A 23745-nucleotide genomic window follows, 5' to 3' on the forward strand; every position below is an offset into this window, starting at 1 on the left:
ACCCCATTCTGTGTAGTCAGCACCAGTGAATGGTGGGTTTGGCATTCGAGAGGGGACCTCCCGTGTCTTCCGGGGACAGATGAGGCGAGGGCTGTCCCCTCCCGTGTCTTCCGGGGACAGATGGGGCGAGGGCTGAAGCGGCGAGGCATCTGTGGCCGCATTCAGAGGCCGGCCCCCTCCCCGCGTCTACTCTGTGGTCTTACGTAACAGAAAGGACAAACCGGACCAACTTGGTAAATGAACACAGTCAAAGGATTAGCCTGAAGAGATAAGGGACCAGTTGATACCCCAAAGCCGGTTAGGCCCTTCGGCACACAAGTGTGTCACGTATACATCGCTACACTAAGATAGAGATCTAGCCCTATGGGTTTATATACGCATGTATGGCTATATAGAAAAACTATGCCAACACTAACCAAACAGAACTTTGTAAGCGGTCATCCCAAAGCCGTAATCCCACACTGGGCTGTGCACAAAGCCATGCATTAGACCATATTAACCAACAGAAGGCTGACTTGGCTCAATCTCTCCTATCTGTGGCCCTGCCCTGGCCAGGCAGGGGAGAAGAGAGAGGTTGCCTCTGCTCAAAACACAAGTGGCTTCTTCATAGAACAGTCGTTGTCAGGTGAAGCTGCTGAAGATGTCCATGGAAATGAAAGACAAAAAGCAACAACAACAAAAACAGACCCCTTATGCTTTCTGGAGTAAACTGGCGTCACATCTCACGCTACATTTCTCCTTCGCCAGTTGCAGCTAAGTTGCCCAGGCCCTGGGAGCCCCCAGGGCGCGGTGGCAGGAGAGGCTCACTGGCGGGGGGTGACGAGGCCCCATGCAACTCAGCCTCCAGAGACCTGCTCTTTGTCAGGGGTCTGTCACTGGAGTGGACCCAGGTGGCCATGTCCTCAGGACATCTCTTGGCACCAGCTATGCTAGGTGTAAAGTTCTCCACGTGAGATGACGCTTGGGGAACCAAAAACAAACTGGAAAGAACTAGGTAGAACAAGTTTAGTGGCTCTGCCCACCCTAAGGACAGAGCCACTTACACCGCAGAACCACCGGGGGCCTCGGGCGCCTGCGGGGTGTCGGGAACCGGCTCCTCGGGGCTCAGACGAGACTGGAACTTCTCCAGTTGCTCTGGGCTCGCCAGGGTCTTCAAGAGGGTGTTCTCACGCTCCAGCTGGGAGTTCTTCTCCACCAGCTCTCGGATCTGCTCCTTCAGGATCTCCACCTCCTCTCTGACAGCGTACATCAGATGATTCTTCACCAGATCCTGCCACCGGAAGGGAATCACAACAAAGCCGTCCACTAGCCGTCGCAGGCCCTCTGTGGCACCGTCATCCAGCCACCCGGGTGTCCCCTGGGCCACTGCACCCCGGCCTCCCCTCAGCATGCTGGTCCCCTGAAGCGCTTTGGCCACCCCCAGGAGAGCTGCACGACTGGGCCATGCCTGAGCTGGGAGCCCAGCTTTGAGCTGCACAGGATCCCCTTCTGCAAGTTTCTAGGGACTTCCAAAGCTGGCTGCTTAGAGGAGGCCTCTGTAGGTTGGCTGCTGGTGGTTGGCTCTAGCCCCACTGCCACCTAAGGTCCTGTCACCAGTACACCACGCAGGGAGGACCTGCGGGCCACCGCATCTTCTGTCCGCTGTGTACCTCTCCCCAGGAGAGCCGAACTGCCTCTTCGGGGTGACCCAGCATACAGAGCTGGGGTGGCACCTGCGGTGCAGTCTGGCGCAACAGGATGCTGGCCCCGGGGGAAGGTGCCAGGACCGGCACATCTGCTCTGGATTTGAGGACCGCGCCAGGGGCAGGGAGCTGTGTCCCTGGAGAAGCAGTTACTAAGGGCCGGATGCCCCAAGCCCCTGCAGCCCTGTAGGCTGCCCGGTGGAGTCTGACCTCTACCTGGTGAGGAGAGGGAGAAGGGGTGGGGTGCTTTGCTTCCTGTTTCCTCCTGACTCCTGACCCCAGCCCCGCTCTGCAGAGGCACTGCAGTGCGCTTGCATCCAATGAGCTCTGGCCCGTGCCAAATGCCGGCTGCAGACAAAATGCAAGTGTCTCAGCTCCCTGCCCTGCGGCCCGCCTGGGGCAAGCCAGAGCCTGCAGCAAACACCAGGAGGAAGAGAGGAGACAGTTTAGCCAGGGCAGATTGCAAATGCCCTAAAAGGGTGCCCCTCTGACGGGGGCTACCTAGGGCCTCCAAGGAGAGGGGAAGCAGGCTGTTGCCTTCCTCAGGCTCTTGGCAAACGGCTTTTGCACCCACCCCCTCAGTCCTGCCCCGAGTTACATAAGCAGCAGCTAGGTCCGGGGATGGGAATGACGCAGGGATGCCACTCACCATGGCCTGCTCGATCTTGTTGTCTATGGCCACCACGCTGGCTCCAGAGGCACTGCCGAGACAAAAAGCAAAGCGACCGCGTTACCCACTTGGTTTCACTCTGAGCACCTGGCAGCTGTGACCAAAGTCCTCCATCTGCCCCGGTTCTTCCTCTCTCCCGCCTCCCTGCCTCCCTGGCCCGGAGTCCCGGGCACTTTGTCCCCCAGGACCCCGGGGGAAGCGGCACCTCTCCAACCGGGCTGGCTCCCCGCCGCAGCCGCCCAGAGCTCCGCGTGGAGCCGCGCGCGGGTCCCGGGGCGCACGGGCGAACGGGGCCTGCTTGGCCGGCCGGAGCGACAAACAATGGGGGCGCGCGGCGCAGGGAGGCCCCCCCATCCCCGCTGGCGGCCCATTCCGGCGCCGGCCCAGAAGGGTCCCAGGCGGACCTACCGCGCCCCGAAGCTAGCTAGGAATTCCTTCTCGGCTCGGAAGCTTCCGGCCTGCTCCCCGGCGGCGCAAGGCGCGCGGCCAGCCCCCTACCCAGCCCTGCCCAGCCTGGCCCCGCCGCCCCTCTGCCTGCCGCTGCCTCTGCCTCGGGCTGCGGCAGCTCCTTCTCAAGGCGCAGCGGCCGCAGGGACGCTCCGACGGCGGCTCCCAGCGCGGCGGTGACCGCCCCCCCTTGCGTCCCCTACCCCCGCCCCTTCCCAGGATGCTGCACCGCAGGGAACGGGGATCGGCGGCGCACGGCTCGCTCGGAGATCCCGCTCGCAGCCCAGCCCCCGCCGGCGCCTCGGCTCCGGGGGAGCCGTGGCCAGTGGTTTACCTGTTATCCAGCTTAACGGAAACCACATCCCCTCCAAGCAGGGAAGAGAAGAAGGAGATGTTGAAATTGTGCAGCTGATAGACCGCCACCTCCATGGGGGTCTGATACATTTCGGCATTCATGGCTCGGGCGGCTGCGGAGCTCTGGCCGGGCTGAGCGGGCTGAGCGGGCTGGGCGGGCTGGGCGGCTGCCGGCTGCCGGCTGCGGGCGCGCTGCACGGTGCTGGGCTCTGCGAGGCGAGCCTGGGGGCTATGTGGGGGGCGAAGGCTGCCGATCGGACCCGAAGCCAGGCAGACGCTTCAGAGTTGAAGGGAAGTGACTCGAGGGTTGTCACCTAGTGTGTCACAAACTCTACAGCCGCCAGTCCAACCCAGACTCGGAGATATTTCGGAGCCTGCTTCTTTATATAGGAGGAGCCGGCTGCGTCACATGGCGTCAGGGGCCATGCAAATGAGTCCTGTACCGGGCTTTGCGGTCCAGTTAAACCACATCCCCTCCCTGAACCTTAGGCTAGGACTGTAAACAGTTCAGCACTTTCCTGTGCCAACTGGCATCTCCAAAGAGGGCTCTGGAGATTGGTAAAAACCAAACTGGAACGGATTCTTCTAGAAGTAAGTACGGGTGCCCTAACCAGAGCAGAGAGCGTTCAGTAAAGGGGGGCACTGGTTTTCAAAGCTCTTCTTCAGGTGTCAGCCGGCATACCCCCCCCATGGCTTTGCAATGCCAACTGCATACCACACGCCCTGGATACCCACCCGCACCCTCAGGAGGCTCACCTCCTTCCCGCCGCCTGCCTTCTCAGCCTTCTCTTCTGCAAACATACTTTGTCTCCTGCATGTCCCATCACCAAGCCAGCTGGTCGCTGGTGTGCCCCCAAACCTAGAAACTATGCACTGACCCCCTCCTTTGGATGTACCCGTCTGTATGCTGACACATGCATACATCTGTGACATGGCCGGGACAAGAGAGTGTCCCAAGAACTCAGATGAGTGGGAAACATGTACAACGGGGAAGCTGGGGGCCAGGTGGGAGACAGAGGAGGTGGGGGGTGCAGCAGGGAATGAGTGCTGTAATGACAAGACACCAGCCCCCTTTCCTTTAATCTCCACACCCTACTCTGCAGAGAAAATACATTGAAGATTATCCCGAATTTCATGTCCGTATTGTTAAAAACAAGATCTTGTCACTTTCCTATACAGAGCAAACGAAAACAAAACTACAAAACAAGGCCACTTACAAATCATCCCAGGAAAACATTTCCTTGGTGAAGGGTCCAGCCATTGGTAGGGTTAAGAGGCTACTTCAGGAGCACACCGATTCCGGCTTACAAGGAAAATGAGGTGATTGTGGCCTACTCAGAGTTACGTATGTTTCCATCAAAATACATTTTACTTCTTTTCAGCCTGGAGCTTAAAAAATAAAAGGCGGCAGAGGCTTGAGGTGCTTTGCTCCTACTCGGTCCTAAGTGAGGCCACCTGGTGGACAGAGGCGGCATTGCAGCCAGAGGGAGCGGCGCAGCCGGAAGAAGGGACAGGTGATGATGCAACCACAAGTATTATTTACACCAACTCAGGGCCATAAGGAGAACATTGGGTTCCACCACACATACAATAGTCTGGATGAAGCTAGGGCCAGTGCCCATGAATCAGTCTGTGATTCAGGCTGTGGTCCAAAGAAATACCCTCATGCAATCATGCTACTGGAAAAGTACTAGGACCTCTTATCAGCAAAGAAGGTAATTGTTATTTGCCTCAGGATATTTCTCCTAACCAGGTGCCTGGCACCGACACCCTGGCCGAGGCCCCAGTTAGGCCCAGTCTTAAGGCCTTGCTTTTCTCCAGGCCGCCAGTGCACTTATGCCAAGGAACAGCCCATATGGGCCACCATGATGCGGGGCTCCCACTGGGTCGCACAGGTGGTAACAAATGCACGGGGCCAGTCTCTGGGCAAAGCCAAGCAAACCTATCTCAGCAGCCCAGGCTGGTGTTTTTCTTCACCCTTGGTGAGGTAGGAGACCCTCCCAATCTCAGGATATTATGTTGCCTTTGGGTCACAAGTTTTCCCAACAAGGTGTTTATTTGCACACAGCTGTGTGTAGTAGGCAGAACAAAGGGCAGACTCTATTTATAGGTCATCAAGAACATTAGCTGAGGGGGGGGAAAGCTTTCTTAAATCAGCAGCTTAATTGATACTGGAATTCCCTGATAAAGTAATCTGCCCTCTGTGCCACACAGAGCTTTCTTGGCCCTGGGAAGAGTCTCTCACACTTGCCACTGGCTTGTAAATCTGTCTTAAACTAACTATTGCTCCCCACCCCCAAGATTCCAAGGGGGATGATGAAAAGAAAAAGAGGGAGATGAATAAGCTGGATTGGTGGAAGAAAAACCACCCCCCAGGGAGACAAGGCATAGGACAGAAGAAAACATAGCTCCTTCCAGGGGGACTCCCTTATATGGAGGCAGAGAAATCAAGGTAGTTTGGGAAGGAAAAGGAAAAGAAGTCAAGTTTGCAAGCAAGGCTGTGTTTGAATTGTAACTTAATGATACTTCAATTCCAAATAAGTGTATGAAGGAGCACCTGGGTGGTTCGGCGGTTAAACTTGTGACTCTTGGTTTCAGCTCAGGTCATGATCCCAGGGTCGTGACACTGAGCTCCACGTAGAGCCCCACGGGCTCCACTGCACTAAGTGCAGAGTCTGCCAGAGCTTCTCTCCCTCCCCCTCTGTCCCCCCACCCATTCATGCATGCACACACTCTCTCTAAAAATAAATATTTTTTCTAAAAAAAAGTTGAGTTTGAGAGCCACTGACAGTCATGGCTACCACTAAGTGAGCGTCAGCTATAGACCAGACATTTGTGCCAGCCACAGCACAAAGCCTGTGGTGTAGGCACTGTCACCATCATTTTACAGATGAAGAAACCAAGGGTCTGAGAGGCTACCTTGCCCAAGGAAGCACAGCTAATACATTATAGAGCTGAGACTCCGATCCGGAGACCAAGTTTGTTCCTACCACACTTAGTAGTGGGGTAGGGGTTAGGCGTGTTGAGTAAGTAAATTAATGCAGTGGGGGGGCTGGGTTGGAGGTGCTGGAAAGGTGGTGAGGAGGAAGCAAGGATGAACGGCAGGACAAGTGGTCCAGAGGGCGGTTCTAAGTTGGGTCAGCACAGCCAGCTTTTCTGACACTCGTGGCAGGGGAGAGCAGCATCGGGGACCAGAAGCATATCCAAAGTGTCCGAGTGAACCTTATAGGGGGGCTGGGCTCGCCCACATCATTTCAAAAGGCAGCCCCACAGTCCTCAAAGAAAGCTCGCTCTGTCTAGGAAATAGGAGCTATTAATCCAACCGGGTGGCTCTCACAATGGAAATATGTAGCCCTGGGGTAGACGAGATCCCAAATAAGGGAAGTAGTCTGAGAATAATAATCATAGTCCAGTCAAACCTCCTGTTCCTAGGGCCCCACTAACTGGCATCCTTAATCCCTCCCCCCACACCCCGCGTATTCCTGCTGTGTTCAGCATTTAGGAGAATGAAGCAACCGCAAGAAAACAAGCTCCTTTCGGGGATGTAGTTTTAAAAAACAGCTTCGGCAAGGGATGTCCCAGGTTCAGCCCACACTCAGTCGATCTCTCATTCTCTCTACACCTCAAGCTTGCCAGCCGCCAGCAAAGCGAGACGTGATCACCTTGAAGCCTTAGGATCCACCATTAGCAAACGAAATGATGGCTGGATCCCAGAGCTCGCTAAGGCAAGACAATGCACCTAGAAGTCCCTGTAGAGGGATTTTTCAAACAAGGGCTGGGAGGAGGGGGAGAGAGGAAAAAGGAGGAGGAGGAATCTGAAAGGTTTTCTGCTTAACCCCTGGCACACTAGAAAATTCCTCTGCCCAGAAAATCTGCGCCAAACCTTGCAGCAAGCGAGTGCAAGTTAGTGCTGTACAGGATATCTATGTTCCGATCTAACTTTTGTGAGTGAAGTGCGGATCCACGGGGCTCTCTGTGTCCCTATGTCCTGTGGAGGTGAGCCCCATGCAGGAAACAGTGGGCTAGGGATTCGACAGCCCAGCAACCCCGTGTGAATGCTTCCCGATTCCCTCTCTTCCATCCTACACCCAACATCCTGGGCTGGACCCAGAGCCAGCCTAGCGACAGCACCCAGGGCTGACGAGCCAGGTGGTTCGCTGGCCCTCAGGTCTGGCCCTTCGGCCACGGGATGCTGCAATGAAACAGACACGGCCACCACACCCTCTCTCAGGGGCGACCTTCTAGATGCAGGTGGCCATCACGAGGACAGGGCCACCTTCCTCCGTTTTAGGAGGACCTGGACGCGGACTTGTTTGAGTTGGAAGAAGTGTCTCAGCATTCTTACAGGTCTGGTTTGTTCCCGCTCAAAAAGCCAGACTCTCTAGGACAAGAGTGCTTCCTACTCAGGGTTCCCACGGGACGGCGGGACAGAGACCGGGCAGTCTGGGCAGCAGAACTCGTGGGCCCGATCTCAGCACCCCGTTGAGAGGTGGGGAGCAGACTAGGGGTGGGTGCATGCGGTAGGGCTGGGGGGTGGCGGTGAGGGGGAACATCTCACTTCCCTTTTTGTCACACTTGAAGCATTGTGTACCACGCAGCCCAAAGGAAACTCTTTATAGGCAAGTCTTCCTTATTTTCTACGGGGAATGTTCCGCCCAAAGATTTTGCCTACGTTGCCAGCGAAACACAGGGTCTTGTGTCAGGAGAAGCGGAAAAAGACACGGTGTGAGAGGTGCAGGACAAGCCACAAAGCAAACACAGGGGTAGGAGCTGGAAGAGGACATCAAAAAGGGTATTAAGCACTGGAGCGTTAGCACAGTTAATGGGACGGCTGAAAACAGCCCTCCCCACTGACTCCTCCACCCCGGCCCCCTTCCGGCTAAAGCTCTGTCTACCTCTAATTACTTACTTGTCCCTTTTTCTGAAGAGGCTGGGGGAATAAGGAGGCTGAAATGCCATCGCTTAATTTGTCCTTGCTTCTGTCTTATCTTCTCTCTTCCCCTCTGGTTCCCCTCCAGTGTGGAAGACCAGAGACAGGAAGGCCACTGCCACTTACATCGTTACTCTGGCTTCATGGAAAATCCCCAAAGTCCAGAAGGAGGGAAGCAAGAAGGAAAGACGGTGACAGAGAAAGTGCCTTGTCCTCTGTGGGTCATGTGAACTGCCCCGCATGGCCAAGGCCCAGAACCCCCGACTCTGGGGGGCAGGAAAACGGGGAGGAGGATGTGGACACAGATGCGGAAGGCGATGGTGGGAGGGACCCGGAGGAGAACCCCCGTGGAGACGGCCGCTGTCTTGGAGAAGCAGCTCCAACAACCGATTTGGGCCAAACCCTGACACCAAATGACGACAGGAGCAATGAATCGTGCCTTTCAGCTCTCTCGCCGACAGGGTCCCATGTGAGCCTTCACAAACAATCTCCGAGTGACGCGAGGGATGACAGGCAGAACCAAACCCCATTCTGACAGGGCAGTCCGTCCCCTCCCCCTCATTCAAAGAGGTTCAAAAGTGCTCTTGTCCCAGCCATCTTTGTCACCCCAGCTTTGGTGGCGAACCGTGAAGGGGAGGCCGTTTGTCCTGGTGTCTCAGCGAGACTGGAAGTCTTGGCAACATGACCCATGAATGCTGTTTAGTTCAGTGGCTCTTAAACCTCATGAACCTTGTGTCAGTATTTATGCCTGTCTCCCTTCGCCTTATGCCTTGCAACTGGGAAAGTTCACCTTCAGACTTTTTCCAAGATCACTTCTCATTTTCCACCCTCCCCACCACCCAGCTCCTGGTCAGAAACAGATATTCCTGAAGAAGAGACTGCAAAATTCACGTCGGTGAATGGGATCGCCTCCTCCTCCTCCTGCCTCTCTACATCGCCCTGATCATTCACGTTGGTTCAACTCCATTCAGTTCAAGATTGACTGAATGCCTATTCAAAGTGCAAGGCCCATTTCGGGGAAATTGAACCAAGCAAACAAACCAACTGGTAGTACAAGTAAAAAATTGTGCTTCCTTCCAGAATATTCAGGGTTTGACCTCAGTGAAATATTTGCTTCGGGGGGAAAAAGCCCAGGGCTCGGGGGGTGGGGAGGGGAAGGGTAGCTCGAGGTTCGGGATGGTGGCACCTCTGCCATCCCTGGGCATCCCTTCATTCCTCAGAATTGGCTCTGCTTTTTATCTCCCTACCCTGGCCTTTGGCCCGTGCTCATCTCGATGGGGATAACACAGAAGCCACAAAGCTTGGAGTTTCTATGGAGTTCTGTGGGACCGGAGACTCCTCTGACATTGTGGCCCACAGGCAGTCTCCCTCTGATCCTCTTCCTGAACGCTCAGGGTTTGTGAACGGAGGGGATTGTAAACCTTGTTTGTAAACAAAGCATAGATCTTCACTCTCTGAGAGGGATGTCCGTGTTTCGGGTGGGGGTCACCTCTACCTGTCAGCCTCTCGGCCTTCCTTCCTTGGCTGGCTCCTCCTGGTCTTAACCTTCGTTCCACTTCACCCTCCCAGACCTGCACCATCTTCAGGCAGGCCAACGGCCTCCCCTGGCCCAAGAACGGTCATGTTCCCACCCTCTGGGAATCCCAGCCCATGGCAGCAGCCTGCCCGGGGCAGGGAAAGCACGCCGCAAGAACATGGCCACTCTTCCTGTGCGCACCAGCCCTCCACCAGCCCAGCTGAGCCAGGGAGAACTGGCAGGGCCTCTCCCCATCCCTTCTGCTGTGTGGAGCAACCCCAAGAGCTAAAATTCCAAGCCATTTTTTTCCCCTGGCAGTTGCCAGGGTTACTTCGAGTGGTATGTGAGGGACTTGGGGCTATTGGCAATGCTTAGAAGACAAGAACCAGGAGGATCTTGTTGGGGCTGTGGGGCCAGCAGACAAGAGGCCATGAAGAGGCCAAGGTGGAGCATCCGGCTCACTGCGGGCCCTGCTAGAGAATGGGTGACCTTTGTAGTGGTACAGGTTTCCTGGGGAACAACAGGGCAGTAATAATGCCAGCCTCTTTAGGAGCTTGGGCTCATTATAAGCCTCCCTGGCCTCTCGGAATTGTATGCCCCAGGCCCTAGCTTACCTCACAGCAGAGCTATTCACCAAGGGCTCACTTGAGGTAGCTCCTTGATCCTCTGTGGTGGGCCTCTCTGACTGGCCAAGAGGGGCTCTGCTGATTGCAAAGGGCCTTCCGCTCTCCAGCCACCTCCCACCCCCATCCCGGAGCTTCCTGGGTGGAAAGAAGGCAGCCTAGCTGGGGTGAGGGCAGGGGCGGGAGGACACAGGGGACACACTACTGGGCTGAACAGAAAAGAAGAAGAGACATGAGGCAAGTTCCTCCCTGGGCAGCCTCCCCCGCCACCGCCCCCAGCCACGGGAACAGTGTCAGGGAACTCAGAGGATTCTTGGGAGCATCCAGGAAAGCCTCCTGCCCTGGTCTGAGAGTTGCTGACAAGGAATACACACACCTCCTCGAGAGGAAAGAGAAGCACAGGCGCACACACACGTGTATGCAAACTTTGTCAGCTTCTCGCCATGTCCCATTCACAGAAAGGCGGGAGCAGAGCATCTCGCCTATCCTCCCTCTTTGCCTCCCTGTCTCCACGCCTCTCTCACTGTTGCCAGCTTCTTCCTGACCAGAAAGAAGTAGAAAGGCAACAGGACATGGCAAGATGGCAAGGCAGGACACTCTAGACCAAGCCAGAGGATAAAAGACATAGCCCTGGTTCTCTCCGCCATCCAGAGCTGGCCATACAAGGGGCAGGCATCATAGGTGGGGAGTGGGAGACGAGTTCCAGCCTCACACTGCACACCAGGAACAGGAAGCCCTGGTGCCACTGGGCCCACGGGTTTCACAGATGTCAATCACACATGAAAATAAAAGAGAAATAAAAAATCAAGCACTATGTGTACACAAGCATATGAGCACCTAAGAAATGGCTCTCGTGGGCTCCCCAGGAGGGCAGTTTTAACTAGAGCCAGCCCTGGCCTAGATGCCTTGTAGGACTGGCTACCCGAGAAGTGGGATTTGAAGGGCACTGAGAAAAAGTCCTCTCAGTACAAGCTGTTTGCCTGGCCGGACTACTGTAGTGCCTACAAACGTCACCGTCCTAGTTAGACTCCTGAGTGTTCTAACGATCATCCTGGAACCTCTTTATAATTTGAGGAATTAGGAACGTTTTTTCCCCTCCATGCCAAAGTCCTAGGAAAAGGCCACTGTCTGCCACTATCACTAACACTCAAGGAGGAACTCAATTTTCATATTACTTTCAACAGAGTGGTCAGTGGTCAGACCAGCACCAGAAGGCCAGTGGGCACACAGCAGGGAGACCTTGCTGGTGGGTTTCAGAGGGAAAGAAATGGGTCCCCATGAGGTTCTCAACATCAGGATGGCCTGGGGCAGCTTGTGAAGAATCCGGATGTCCTGGGCTCCAGCCCTGGAACACCCAGTGGGAAGCTGTGTGGCCTGGGGAGGGTGTTTTCAGATGGGTTGGAAGCAGCTCTTCTGTCCCTGGTCCCTGGAACTGCTTTTGGGAACCACTGGCCTAAAGGTGACAGCTAAGACAGGGTCTACCCAAAGAGTCCCCAGAGTGTCAGGGTCACCAAGACCTACTTTGGGTGATACACCGTGATGGGGTTCGGCATATTCCAGGCCGCGTGTCTGTTGGCCTTTCACTCCTGAAAACTTGATCAGAACACAGATGAGGGCTGCTAGGCTAACCCGAATGTGCTCTGATTTGTAAACCAATCTCTGGTAAATTCTGTCTGTGAGGAGGAACAGATTGCTTCTGAGACCCTTCACGGCTGTTGGTGGGAACTGTGAGCCTCAGAGGCTGGGGGTGCGGAGGGCGGGCATCCCCGGCGGGGAGAAGAACCCCAGGGAGAAGGAGAGAAGAGGGAAGGGCTGATGTTTCTCCAACAGCACAGTTCGGTCAATTAGCCCCGCCCTGCCTCCCCTCTACAAAAGCCAGCTCTCTGCCTGCCTTGTGGTTGTCACCACTAGGTCAAATGTGGGTCCGTTTGTTCCCAGGTTAGCTGGAGGAGTGTGACTCATCGCCCCCCTCAGGAGCCTGCTGGGGCTGACTACAGAGTCACCGGGATCTCTGCAAACATGCTCATCCCCACCCTGATCCCAACCTCAGCTCCCCTGCCCCTGCCGTCCTCACCCTTCCTATGGTTTTTGAGCTCCTCCCTGGCAAGAAGGCTGCCCCCACTGCCCGCTGACTCCCCTCTCCCAAGGGAGGGTAGAAGGGGAATTCGATGCTCTCTGCAGCACGCATCCGGCCTGTGTTTTGGTATTTTATTTTATTTTTATGTTTCATTTACACTGCCTGCTAGGTTTGGGGCTTAAATAAACAAAGGCCTGGACTTCCTGGTCCCGGTCAGCAACGGAATGACCCTTTTAACCTCTTCTCTTGCTCCTTGAGATGGGCAGGGCAGGGGGGTGGGGTTGGAAGAGAAAGATATTTTGGGTCCAAAGCCTGGAAATGCTTAGTGCCAGTTTAAAACACCACCCCCACCCCGGCCCTTCTCGACAACATGAATGTTCAGTCCCCAAGCCACCTTACCAAGTACAGACTTGTTTTTAAAGGCCACGGCAGCAATGTTAAGGGTAAAGCACAAAAATGGAAAATTCAGAGTATTTGTATTGATTTTTGGGGGAAAAAATAATCTACCTTCGGACGTCTCTGTACCACCAAGCCAAGACAGAAGGGCCCAGGTCTTTGTGGGCAGAGCAGCTCTACGCGCCCGTGGACTGGGCAGAGTGCGGCGGGCCTGCCTGAGGAAAGGCTCCCTGCCAAAGCTCATACACCTTAAAAAATAAGAGGAACACTGGCCCCTATGTCCTGGGATAGAGCTGTCACAGCAAAGTAACGAATCCTGGTCAACAGTTCTGACATCCTGTTATTTGCTAAAACTAATAATACTGTGAAGTTTGTTGACAGACTTGCAGAAGAGCTAAAGTAAATATGGAAACTGAGGAATGGCCAAGTATGGACAGTTACCAGCTCAGCAGCTGAGAAGGGAGTTTTGCAGGATAGTCCTTGGGCATCTTGGGGCACTGGGGCCCAAGCACGGTTGGGAGATAATCTGGAGGCATTGGTGACGTCACCGGGTGATTTCTTTCCAACAGTAGGCTGCTGCGATAACGGGCTTGGCCCATGGAGCTGGCTCCTGAGCGCTTACATGGAGAATAATGGTAACAACTGAGAGGGACTGCCCTAGTGCACACGCCAGGGGAGGTGCTTCTCGAGAAACATAGCTTTAGCACCCATTTGAAATGAACTTAGTCAAGCAGGAAGAAACTACATCAGGAGGCCAGAGCTTTCTCCACCTGGGCCACTAGCCAGCTGGCAGAGTTCTCAGGAGGCTGTAACCCCGTTCCCCCCCACCTCCTGCCCTGCTGCCAGCTCCTTATTCATGAAATGGGCGTGATGCTTCCCTACCTAACATATATGCCACACAAGGTGGCTATGTGGACAGACATCCCGAAGTCTGGAACCAGAGACAATATCATCGTACTACTTTTTGCAGACTGATGATGTCTTGACTACAATATGTACATATACTTGCTATGGTTCCAGACTTGGTGGACATCCTGTAGGTGGCACAGCTGTGTTCTTTGGGAAGTAAGAAGGGCCATGTGAATGTGACATGCTCCGTGATGAGTAAGGGTCCTGGTCCCCAAACACTGCTGGCACAATGGCTCACTGGGTGAGCAACCCTATCAATGCTATTTCCAAGTCTGGCATTTCGAACTTTTTGTTTGGTTGCAAGTTTTGTTTCCACATTGTCACAAGTCACTGATACTACTTATGGGGGTGGGGATAGCGTGAGGGACTGATGTGAAAGCAGAATCAACACTTAAATTCAGCCTCTTGGGGCACCTGAGGGGCTCAGTCTGTTAAGCATCTGCCTTTGGCTGGGGCCATGATCCCAGCAGGCTCCCTGCTCAGTAGAGAGCCTGCTTCTCCCTCTGCCTCTCCCCTATCCCCCGCTCGTGCACTCTCTCTCTCTCTCTCTCTTTTTCTATCTCAAACAAATAAATAAAATATAAAAAAAATAAATTCATTCTCTTGAAGGTCTTTAGCCATCCGTCCCTGTACTCAGGACGTGTAACTTGCAGAACATTCTGGCCTCGAGGGCCTCTTTGATGGCACAAGCACAGTTAGTAATCAGCAGGACCTCTAGTCTTTCAAGCGGGACTGAAAGCACAGCCAGATAAGATCATGACCGGAAGTGGGCAATGCACAAGTTCCCCAGTGAGCATGGATTGGCTTCCTAGACTAGAATACGAGCTCTGCGGGTATGGGGGCTTATCTTATTCACCACTGTACCCCCATAGTCTGAACCCATGCCTGCCACACAGTCTCAATATGGTAAATATGTGCTTAATAAATAAGTAAAAGGTTTGGGCAAGGGTTAGAACTTTGCCAACAGGGAGGAAGGGGAACCCTCTTGCATTGTTGGTGGGAATGCAAATGGGAGCAGCCACTCTGGAAAACAGTATGGAGGTTCCTCAAAAAGTTAAAAATAGAGCTACCTTATGACCCAGCAATTACAATACTAGGATACAAATGTAGTGATCCGAAGGGGCACCTGCACCCGAATGTTTATAAGCAGCAATGTCCACAAGAGCCAAACTGTGGAAAGAAATGAGATGTCCATCAACAGATGAATGGATAAAGAAGATGTGGTATATATACAAGGGAATACTATGCAGCCATCAAAAAATGAAATCTTGCATTTGCAACGACGTGGGTGGAACTACAGGATATTATGCTAAGTGAAATAAGTCAATTAGAGAATGACAATTATCATATGATCTCACTTATGCATAGAATTTAAGAAACAAAACAGGATCATAGGGTAAGAGAGGAAAAAATACAAGATAAAGTCAGAGAGGGGGACAAACCATAAGAGACTCCTAACCTCAGGGAAAAAAACGAGGGTTGCTAGAGGGAAGGGGAGTGGAGGGATTGGATAACAGGGTGATGGACATTAAGGAGGGAGCGTGATGTAATGAGCACAGGGTATTTTATAAGACTGATGAATCACTGACCTCTACCTCTGAAACCAATAATATACTATCTGTTAATTAACTGAATTTAAATTTAAAAATAAAAAAAAAGAACTTTGATAATGGCCCCTGTGGGGAAGAACTATAAGGACAAACTCACGAATTTGCCTTCTGTTAATACTTGAATTTGGGGACAATCACTGAGAGTCATTCTGCAGTTAAAAACATGAAAAGACTAGTGAAAATCAAACATACTTGGGAAATCCAACGCAAACACAATTTAATTGAGTAAGCGGCCACTAATGACCTGGAACCAAGGCTCGACCTCTTCAATAAGAGGGATAATTCACCCGTGTGTGTGCTCCTGGTTCTCCAATAACGCTGGGCCTTTGGTCCGTTTCATCTTTAGCTGGAGGGGCTGGGTCGGCTAGGAACAGGGCACCCACAGGGAGCAGTGGAGGGTGATGAAACCTGGGAGTGGGGCAGCCAGGTCTCAGTTGGCAGCAACATCAAAGAGGGATTTGGGGCTAGCAGGCCTGATTCTGAACAAGTGACAGGCATATAACTGGAACACTGTGTGTGTGTGGCGGGGGGAGACCAAAAAATCCCCAAAACACATCCTGACCAAAAACATCCCGATACCCATCAAGATAAAGCAAATTCTCACTGTTCATGTCACCATTGGGTGTGAAGGGTTGAGGATCCCTGTTAAAATGAAAAGTCTCCCTCAGAAGAACTGTTCAGTTTTTCTCAGGGTAGGAACACGATGGCTTGCCTAGCATGGTCCAGATAGTGGGGGTTTCCTGGGAGACCTGCCCCAGGCTGGCTCAGTAGAGACAGGTGGGGTGATGCCTAGGCAGGGGCCTCACAATGGGTCTCGGCTTGCTGGTGGCTTTGGGCTCTCGGTGGTGGGGGGGGACAGGCAAATGTGCCCACATATTCCTGGGCTTGCTGTCAAGTGACCAAAGTGCCTGAGCAGGCAGCTCTAAGAGCAGCAAGTTTAGGAGATGGTTTTAGAGTTTTAGAGTTTAGGAGATGGTTTTCTCCTGCTCTTCTCAGGAACCAGCTCTCAAGAAGCTGTGAGGAGCAGGGCCTCACGGTGGCCTTCAGTGCTCCCATCCTGGGGATCTCGTTGGCTTGCTCAGCAAAGCCTCCCTGGGCCTACCCTCCTCAAGTTTGACTTACTCATTTATAAGTTGGCAGAGGTGACAAATGGACTCCCAGGAAGGCCCTGTGGCTGCTAAGGGGTTGCTGGGTTCCCCCTCCCCTGGGGTCATTTCTTTTTACCGAGGGCCTCCCATTAACCCAGAGGAATGAGTCCAGCGGGGGATCAGCCAGGCAGAAAGGCAAGGTGCTGGGGGAGCTCTCCTTGGTCATTTTCCGCCACTGTCCGCTGGCTCTGGAGGCAGGCACAGCCCTCACACCAGGGCTCTCCAGGGCGGCCCTCGCCCCTCAGGACACCTCCTTCTTGCTCTTGTAAAACCCTGGCAAAACCTTAGCCCTTCAACCCCGCTCTAGCGTGATCAGGTGATGGCCAACTGCCTCACACCAGGCAGAGCCGGGCCCACAGGAGGGAGGCCGGGGAGGAGGGCCAGGCCGCCCCCTACCACCCCCCGTGGCCTTGTTGTGAGGCGCTGACAGCTGGGAGAGGACCTGAAACCAGTTAGCCCAGGGCTCCCAGCCAGCAGTGTATTTTCATCTTGTTTTGACGGGGACTGTCCTCCCCTGTGTAAACACGTCCATGTCAGGGGGAAGAAAATGTAGAAAGGCTTAAAATAGGTGGGTGGAAGGCATCCCACCCATGAATCACCAGCGCGGGGAATGCCCTGCATGTGGGCCTCGCTTTAAGGAAACCTGACATGGCAAAGCCTTGACTCAACAAGGGGGGGCAGCGATGGACAGCTGTTAGGTCTTGACCTATCACCGGGAGCTCTCAAAGCCACATCTGGTCCAAATAAGAACAACAGTAGCTCCTGTGTACTGACAGCTTCGCAAGGCTCTGTGCAAAGAGCATTATACATCCATTAGCCTTTGGAACCTTGTCAACAGTTGGGATCCTTGACAGGAGGGGCTAGGTATCATAGTATCATTAGGCCCATTCTGTGGATGAAGAAACAGAGGCCCAGGGATGTTCTATAACTTGCCCAGGGTCAGCCCGCTAGTAAGCGGCAGAGGCCAATGTGAACCCCTGGTGTGTGGTTCTAAAGTTTCAAGCCCTCTCGAGCTAGGCATTTTGCTTTGTTTTGAGATTTTTCAGGCTGAGCTGCCTTCTAGGCATGAAATATTCCTTCCCAGTGAACCCCCTGCATCACAGCTGCAGGGGAACTGGAAACCTTTTCGGGGTCAGGATGGGGAGCCCTAGGGTGGGGGCTGGTCCTTTCCACGGATTAAAGGTTCCCCACTGCAGTCCCCTGGGAGGGGTATTACCCCCACCCCCAGCATGTCAGGATGGGAGAGATGCACCTTTCAACTCAGGGACTGGCAGACTGTTTAAGGGCAACCGCTTGACTGGTCTCAGGAGAGACCCCTCAGAAACTGCGACAAAGTCCAAATTGTTCAGACACCCGGCTGGGGAAGGGACAAAAGACTTAGTATAATCTAGTACAAGGAAAGAGCAAATGTAAACATGTATTTTGAAACAAAATGTCATGGATCATGCTGTCCATGCAAGGCTGGCCCCCAGGGCCCAACTGTGAAGTAGGAGTCTGCCTCCAGAAACTTCCTACTTCCTTTTTCAGGTACCTTCCTCCTCCTGTCTGTCCCCTCAGGCGACCTGTGCCCTCCCACTGCTGGGATTTTCGTGGGGCCCATTACTACCATCTGGGGTGCCCTGCCCTCCCTAGCAGTGCCCACTTTAAGGGAGACTCTCAGTCTCCCCTCCCCCAAATCCAGTGTACCTGGTTTGGGGACCAATCCTAGAGGACAAATCAGAGAAATGTATTTGTGTCAATGGCAGGTAATGGCCTAACAGGTTTCCCTCAGTCAGATCACAGGGGCTTTAACCCACAGATTTTGGTAAGTAGTATTTTAGGCATGGGTGTGGTGTGAGGGTGGGGAGAGAACAAGCTGTGGGGGGAGATGGCCATGGGAAGGGGGAGATTGTTTTTCAGGGCTCTTCAAGTCTTGCCAAGTAGGCCACATGCTACTCTGACTATAGGTAAGGTTGGCTCTACAGAGAAGGATAAATACCGTGTCTTTAAACTCGTGCTGTATTCTTTCCAGAACGTGGTGGAGAGAGCACTGGAATAGTAATCAGGAGACCTGGGTCCTGGACCGGTTTTGCCCCTGGCTACCAGAACAACTTTGGAAAAGTCCTGTAACCATTCAGGGCCCCAGTTTCCCCATACATAAAATGAGAGGATCGGGGCTGCAAATTGATATTTACTCCGGTGCTTATTTGGTGAATGATACCCCTATTTAGACTGGGAGCTCCATGAAGCCATATGCCAACAGTGTGTAACAGTGTCTGGCTCATAGTAATGCTCAACAAGTGCAGTGATGGATGGAAGGAAGGAAGGAAGGAAGGAAGGAAGGAAGGAAGGAAGGAAGGAACTGAATGAATGAATGGCAAAAGTGCCTTCTGAGGTTGCTGCCAGTTCGAAAAGTCCCTCAACCTTGACCTCAACAGATGCAGCTATGCCTCTGGGTGGAGAGGCCCAGGCCAAAGGCTGGGTGAAGCCTTCAGGCCCTCGTGCTCCCGACCATGGAGTGCAGGGGCAGCCTCTGGGACCATAGGTAGCAGGCAAGAGCTTCCCTGAGGCTGAGGAAGCCGAGGAGGCCTCCAGGATGCTGGATGGGAGGGCCGTAAGGGCTATAGGAAGGGCAGGGTCGGTCAGGAGGAGTTAGGAAAGTAACTTTTACACAGTTTTCTGTAAAACGGGAAGCTGCGATAACAGAGACCTGTTGGGTGTCTGGGCTGAGGTAGGAAAAGTGCCGAGTTGCATGGTGACTCAAGGTCAGGAGCTGGAATGGGGCCCGGAGCTCTCAGGCCTCCGCTCACCCCCATGGGACTGCCCCTGGCTCCAGGCCAGGTCCCTGAATAGCTCCCCCCCAACCCTCCCCTCCACAATTCCAGCTTCTGAAGCCAACCTGCTTCCTTGTCCAGCTGCCTGCTGCCCTCCCCCTCCCCCAGGGCCACATGGAATCCTCCCCCAGCCTCCCTCCAAGGACTCCAGGGCAGTCACCCATCAGAGCTTTCAGAGGCCCACTTCTGGGCAGACCTGCCTGCCTCCCCTTCTCAAGGTTGCAAGCATTCACACTCTGACGCAACTCCTCCCCTTACGCAAAAAGGGGAGCTTTGCCAGCATAGCCTTCCCTCCCCTCCCTTCCGAACATACCCCCTGCTTCCACCTCTCCACTCCATGACCAGGTCCCTCTCCCAGGAACACTCAGGCATAATTCAGAGGCATTGAGATTTTCTCCTATGGCCCCACCCTGTCCTCCAGTGCCCTTCACATTTTAACAGGGGCCACAGTTTCAATCCAACAGAATGAATCGTTAAGAGTGACATTTCAGGTACTAGCGAGCAGAGTAAGAGGTATTTATGGGGCAGGGGGCCCTTCCCAGAATTCCTGAGATAATGCTAAGGAGGTGGTTACCTCCACACTCAGCTCTGAATGCTCATTAGGCCAATTTTGGCCTTGCTTTCCCAAGGAGTTGGGAGACGGAAGTTCTGGTTCCATCACTGCTGTTAAAACTGTCTGTGTGACCTTGGGCAAGTCGGGTAATCTCTCTTGATTCTTGGTTTCTTCATCTGTCAAATGGGAGTCATTACCCCATGCCCTACCCTCCTTGCCAAAGCTGTTATGAAAATGAAAGGGGTGGGGAAAGAGAGAGTATGAGGAGGGAAAGAGAGAGAAAGAGAGTGAGCTTTTTAAATGGCAAGGTCCTGGATAAATATCAGGAATTATTATGTCTCCCTTCGGCTGTGCTTGAAGGACACATACAGGTTGCACGGTAGTGCCCTCCTTACAAAAAAACGCCAGTGTGCTTCCGGCACCTTTCCCTTTCTCCTGTCCTGTCTCTCCTCCAGGCTTTGGCCCTTAGCCAGGGCTGGTCTCCTGTGCACCTCCACTCTGCTTTAAGAACATCTCCTGCCCTGCCCCTGTCCCCTTCACCACCCATCATGTTATCCACAGGCCTTTGTTTACCATCCAAGAGTCTCTAGCCATTCTCTCTCCCTCTCCGGTCACGGTCATGGCCATTGGTGTGCTGAATGACTGCTCTTTCAGCCCTGACCTCAGGCCATCCCCATCAAAAGCTTTGAAGAGGAAGGACTCGGGGGTGGGGGGTTGGGGGTGATAGTGATTGAACTTGACAGTTTGCTACAGGGGGCGAACACAGTGCAGAACATCCAGCATCTGCTCAAGAAACAAACCATTGTTCGGTTACATGTGTGTGTTGGGCGGGGTGGGGGGGGATTTGGGGGTGGAGTCTGCTCTGGGACCCCTGAAATCATGCAGCTAGGCAACTGTTGCTCCACCTCTAGTTCGCCAGGCCCTGCCCACCTGCTCCTCCCACCCACCTTCCCCTTCTCTTCTCAACCCCCACCATAGGCTGGGCTCTTTTATCTCCAGGACCTGCACACTTGAATGTGATCTTGGGCCTCCCTGGCCTCATGCCACAGAGCTTCTCTGGTGACCCCACCATTCTCCCAGTGACAAGAGGCTGGGAGCGGTTTGGGGCACCCTCTGAATTCCCCAGCATAAGCAATCCGCTCCCTCTGAAGGACCTCACCCATGAGTCTCTTTACCTGAGAAAATCTGGGTTTCCCTTCCCAGGATGAGGGGCCCCAGAGCCTTTCCTAGAGCCTAGAGAGTGACGCCCACCACAGATGTAGTAGCTCTGCTCCTGTACTTGGCCATAGCAGTCCCCTGGGCTAGAATGTCCCTCGGTCTGGCAAATACCAGAAAGGAGGTTTTTCCCCAGGTTGTGGGGGCAAAGCCCTCGCTTTCCCCCTAAATTCTCCCTCAGGGCTTCATTTCAACCCACCCTTCCCTAAAAGAGGAAATCAGAAGCAAAAGGTGACCTTGCCAGGCCTTGCCAGGGACTGATGACAGGCCGGCAAGGCATGGCTTCCTTCTGTTGGCCCTCACCACCTGCCTCCCTCCCTCGGCCTGCTGCTGGGCCCCTGGCATTGGAAGGCAAGTCCAGGGGAGGTGGGACTCTCTGGAGGCCACTGAGAAGGCTGGTACTATAGCAAGGATGGTGAGGGGGCGCGTCTCAGAGGCCCAAAGGTGAAGCAGCTGAAGCAGGGCAGGCCTCTGAGGTAAGTGAAGGAAGAGGGGAGTCCCCCAGAGCAGAGTCGAGGTCTTTGGTGGCGGTGGGAGACCAGTAAGAAAGATCATGAATCCTCACATTTATTAAACCAATGATGGAAAGAATAATGATGCTAATAGGTACTGCTTATTGAGCGTTTATTATGTACCAGGCACAGTGCCAGGCACATTTCATGCATTATTTCATTTATTTCTTGCTATTTTTTTTTAACAGATGACACAGAGGGAATAGCAGCTCAGAGAGGTTTTGACCAGCTCAGTGTCACACACCTAGAGCTGGGATCTAAGGATCTCGTTGACTTTGGAACCCACACTCTTCACCCCTGAGCCAGCCCTCACTGCTCCTGCCCCAAGCCTGGGCCTGCTGGGCAAAGGGCCCACCAGGTACTCTCCAGTGTGGTTGGGCTTCCCAATGCCCTGAGATCCTCGGTTTCCTGGAACTGGCTTTTCTTCACCTCACTTTTTCCTCTCCAAGAGACTAATAATTTCAAGCAGGGATTCATTTAAGAGCATCCAATGGATGGGACAGGGGTCACACAAGAGGACAGTGTTCTGAATTGGGAAAGAGACCAACTTATTATGCTCTGGGCTCTGCCATGAAACAAACTGTCACATGGCCCCAGGCAGGTTGAATCCTCTTTTAGGCCCCTAGTTTCCATACCTGCTCAGACTTTATCTCTGTTCCCAGGCAGAGATCAGTCATGCGTAAAATCTAAAGGGTATCAAATTCTTCGGGCTGGGCCCCTAACCGCCCTGTCCTCCATGGAAGAAGTCCTGCTGGTCTGAAAGTGTTCCAACTCCCCCACTGTCCACTCAGGGTTTACCCTGTAGTACCCTGAACATGAGTTCCGGAGCCACTCAAACCTCCATGCCAGGAGATGGCTCCTTACCCACCAAGCCCTCTTTACCTAAACATACATCGGCATCTCTTCCTATCACTACTTTGAGATAACCTTGACTTGCTTTTTCCTCCTCTTCTTCCTCTACTTCCCACCCATCCCCACTACTGCTCTGGGAACTCCCATCCTTCTTTCCTCCTGGCAAATACATCTGATGCACACCAGCTGGCTTCCTCCTTGAATGCTCAATCCTCCCCTTTGGCCTACTTGGCATCTTCTGGACTCTTTTTGTTGTGTTTTGTTTTCTTATATATTCAGAGAGATGGAAGGAGCTTTGAGGACCAGTTAGTTCCATTCCCATTTTTATGGGGGAGGACTGTGAAATTTGGATAGAGCAAATGACTTGCCCAGGGTGATACAGCTAGGCAAGAGGCAGAGCCAATACTTCATCTGTCTGATTTGGGGGCCACTACTCTCACTCTCCTTGCCCTTTAGGTAAGGCCTTGGCCCACCAGCCCACCAACCACCACTTCCCTCTTCATCTCTAAATGTCACACCACTCCTGATTGCTTTCCATGTGTATATCTAGGTTTCCCAACAGAAAAGTAGTCTAGAGGGGCAGGAAGCCAACTAACTCCTCGTACTTGAATGAGGGACAAAGCAGGGAAATGACCTGCCTAAGGGCATACAGCTCATTAGCGGTAGACCTAGGACCAGATCTGGGCCTCCTAGTCTCCACTCAGGGCCATTTCTATACATCATAATGCACCTCTGCTGCTCTCCCATTTTCCCCCTTCTGGCTGCTACTGAAATATTTCATTCTTGCCTCGTCCTCTCTTATCTCCTCCTCTTTCCCAACCTCAGCCTTTTTACAAACCTGCAGGATTTCAGAGCCAGAAGGGACCTTGGGGATCATTTAGTTCCACCCATCACTTAACAGCGGAGAGGACTGACAACAGAAGAGGGGAAGTCATTGGCCTGAAATTAGACAGCCAATTAGTGACCCAGCTGGGGGCAGGCCCAGGTCCCCAACTCCAAGTGCAGTGCTCTGACAACCACCCTCTTCCCTCCTGAGCTTGATTGTCTCGAGTCCTTCTTCCTTGAAGATTCATCCCCAGCCCCTGCCCTCCAGGTCCAGCAAGATCTGAGAGTGCTTGGGCCCAGGGTCTTACAGCGTCCCTGGTGAAAGGTGGAAGGAACAGAGGCCAGGAACCACTCCCATTCTCCTACATCCCACCCCAGGAGGCCCCCGCCTGGCCTTGCCGAGAGTGGTGACTATCAAGTATGTGTTGACAGAGAGCCATAGCCTCTCGGATTCTCGGTTCATGGCCTAGACGGTGGCGTCAAAGCCCGAGCCGGCTGCAAAACGAGGTCAGTTCACTGTCCTTCCAATGGAAAAATCTTGTAAAATCAATAGCACTTATAACGTCAACAGACCCAGAGACCTTTCCTCTGTTTGTTTTTTCCTCCTGAGCTG

The 23745-nt window shown here is 53.5% G+C and overlaps 1 protein-coding gene and 1 long non-coding RNA gene across 4 annotated transcripts in view; one reads left to right on the forward strand and one right to left on the reverse strand.

Annotated features, from left to right (window-relative positions):
- Window positions 1-241: 241 nt before the first annotated feature.
- TSC22D3 (TSC22 domain family member 3) overlaps window positions 242-23745 on the reverse strand; it is a 60765-nt gene continuing 37261 nt past the window's right edge. Inside the window, exons 1-3 of one of the 3 annotated variants that reach the window (XM_032837164.1) lie at window positions 4371-4429; window positions 2332-2383; window positions 242-1270 (exon numbers count right to left, since the gene is read on the reverse strand). In XM_032837164.1, coding sequence (XP_032693055.1) covers window positions 1040-1270; window positions 2332-2383; window positions 4371-4414 — 327 coding nt within the window. In that variant the 5' untranslated portion in view covers window positions 4415-4429 and the 3' untranslated portion in view covers window positions 242-1039. Of the gene's footprint in view, window positions 1271-2331; window positions 2384-3133; window positions 3510-4370; window positions 4430-23745 lie in introns of those variants that run through there. The other 2 variants (XM_032837163.1, XM_032837162.1) reach the window with 2 other exon arrangements.
- Window positions 3656-8906, forward strand: LOC116854919. Its single transcript, XR_004380243.1, has 3 exons — window positions 3656-3744; window positions 4536-4667; window positions 8172-8906. It is a non-coding gene; the product is annotated as an uncharacterized LOC116854919 (long non-coding RNA).

The sequence above is a fragment of the Lontra canadensis genome, unplaced genomic scaffold (assembly GCF_010015895.1).
Source record: "Lontra canadensis isolate GAN:19392208 unplaced genomic scaffold, GSC_riverotter_1.0 scaffold96, whole genome shotgun sequence".
Classification (NCBI taxonomy): domain Eukaryota; kingdom Metazoa; phylum Chordata; class Mammalia; order Carnivora; family Mustelidae; genus Lontra; species Lontra canadensis.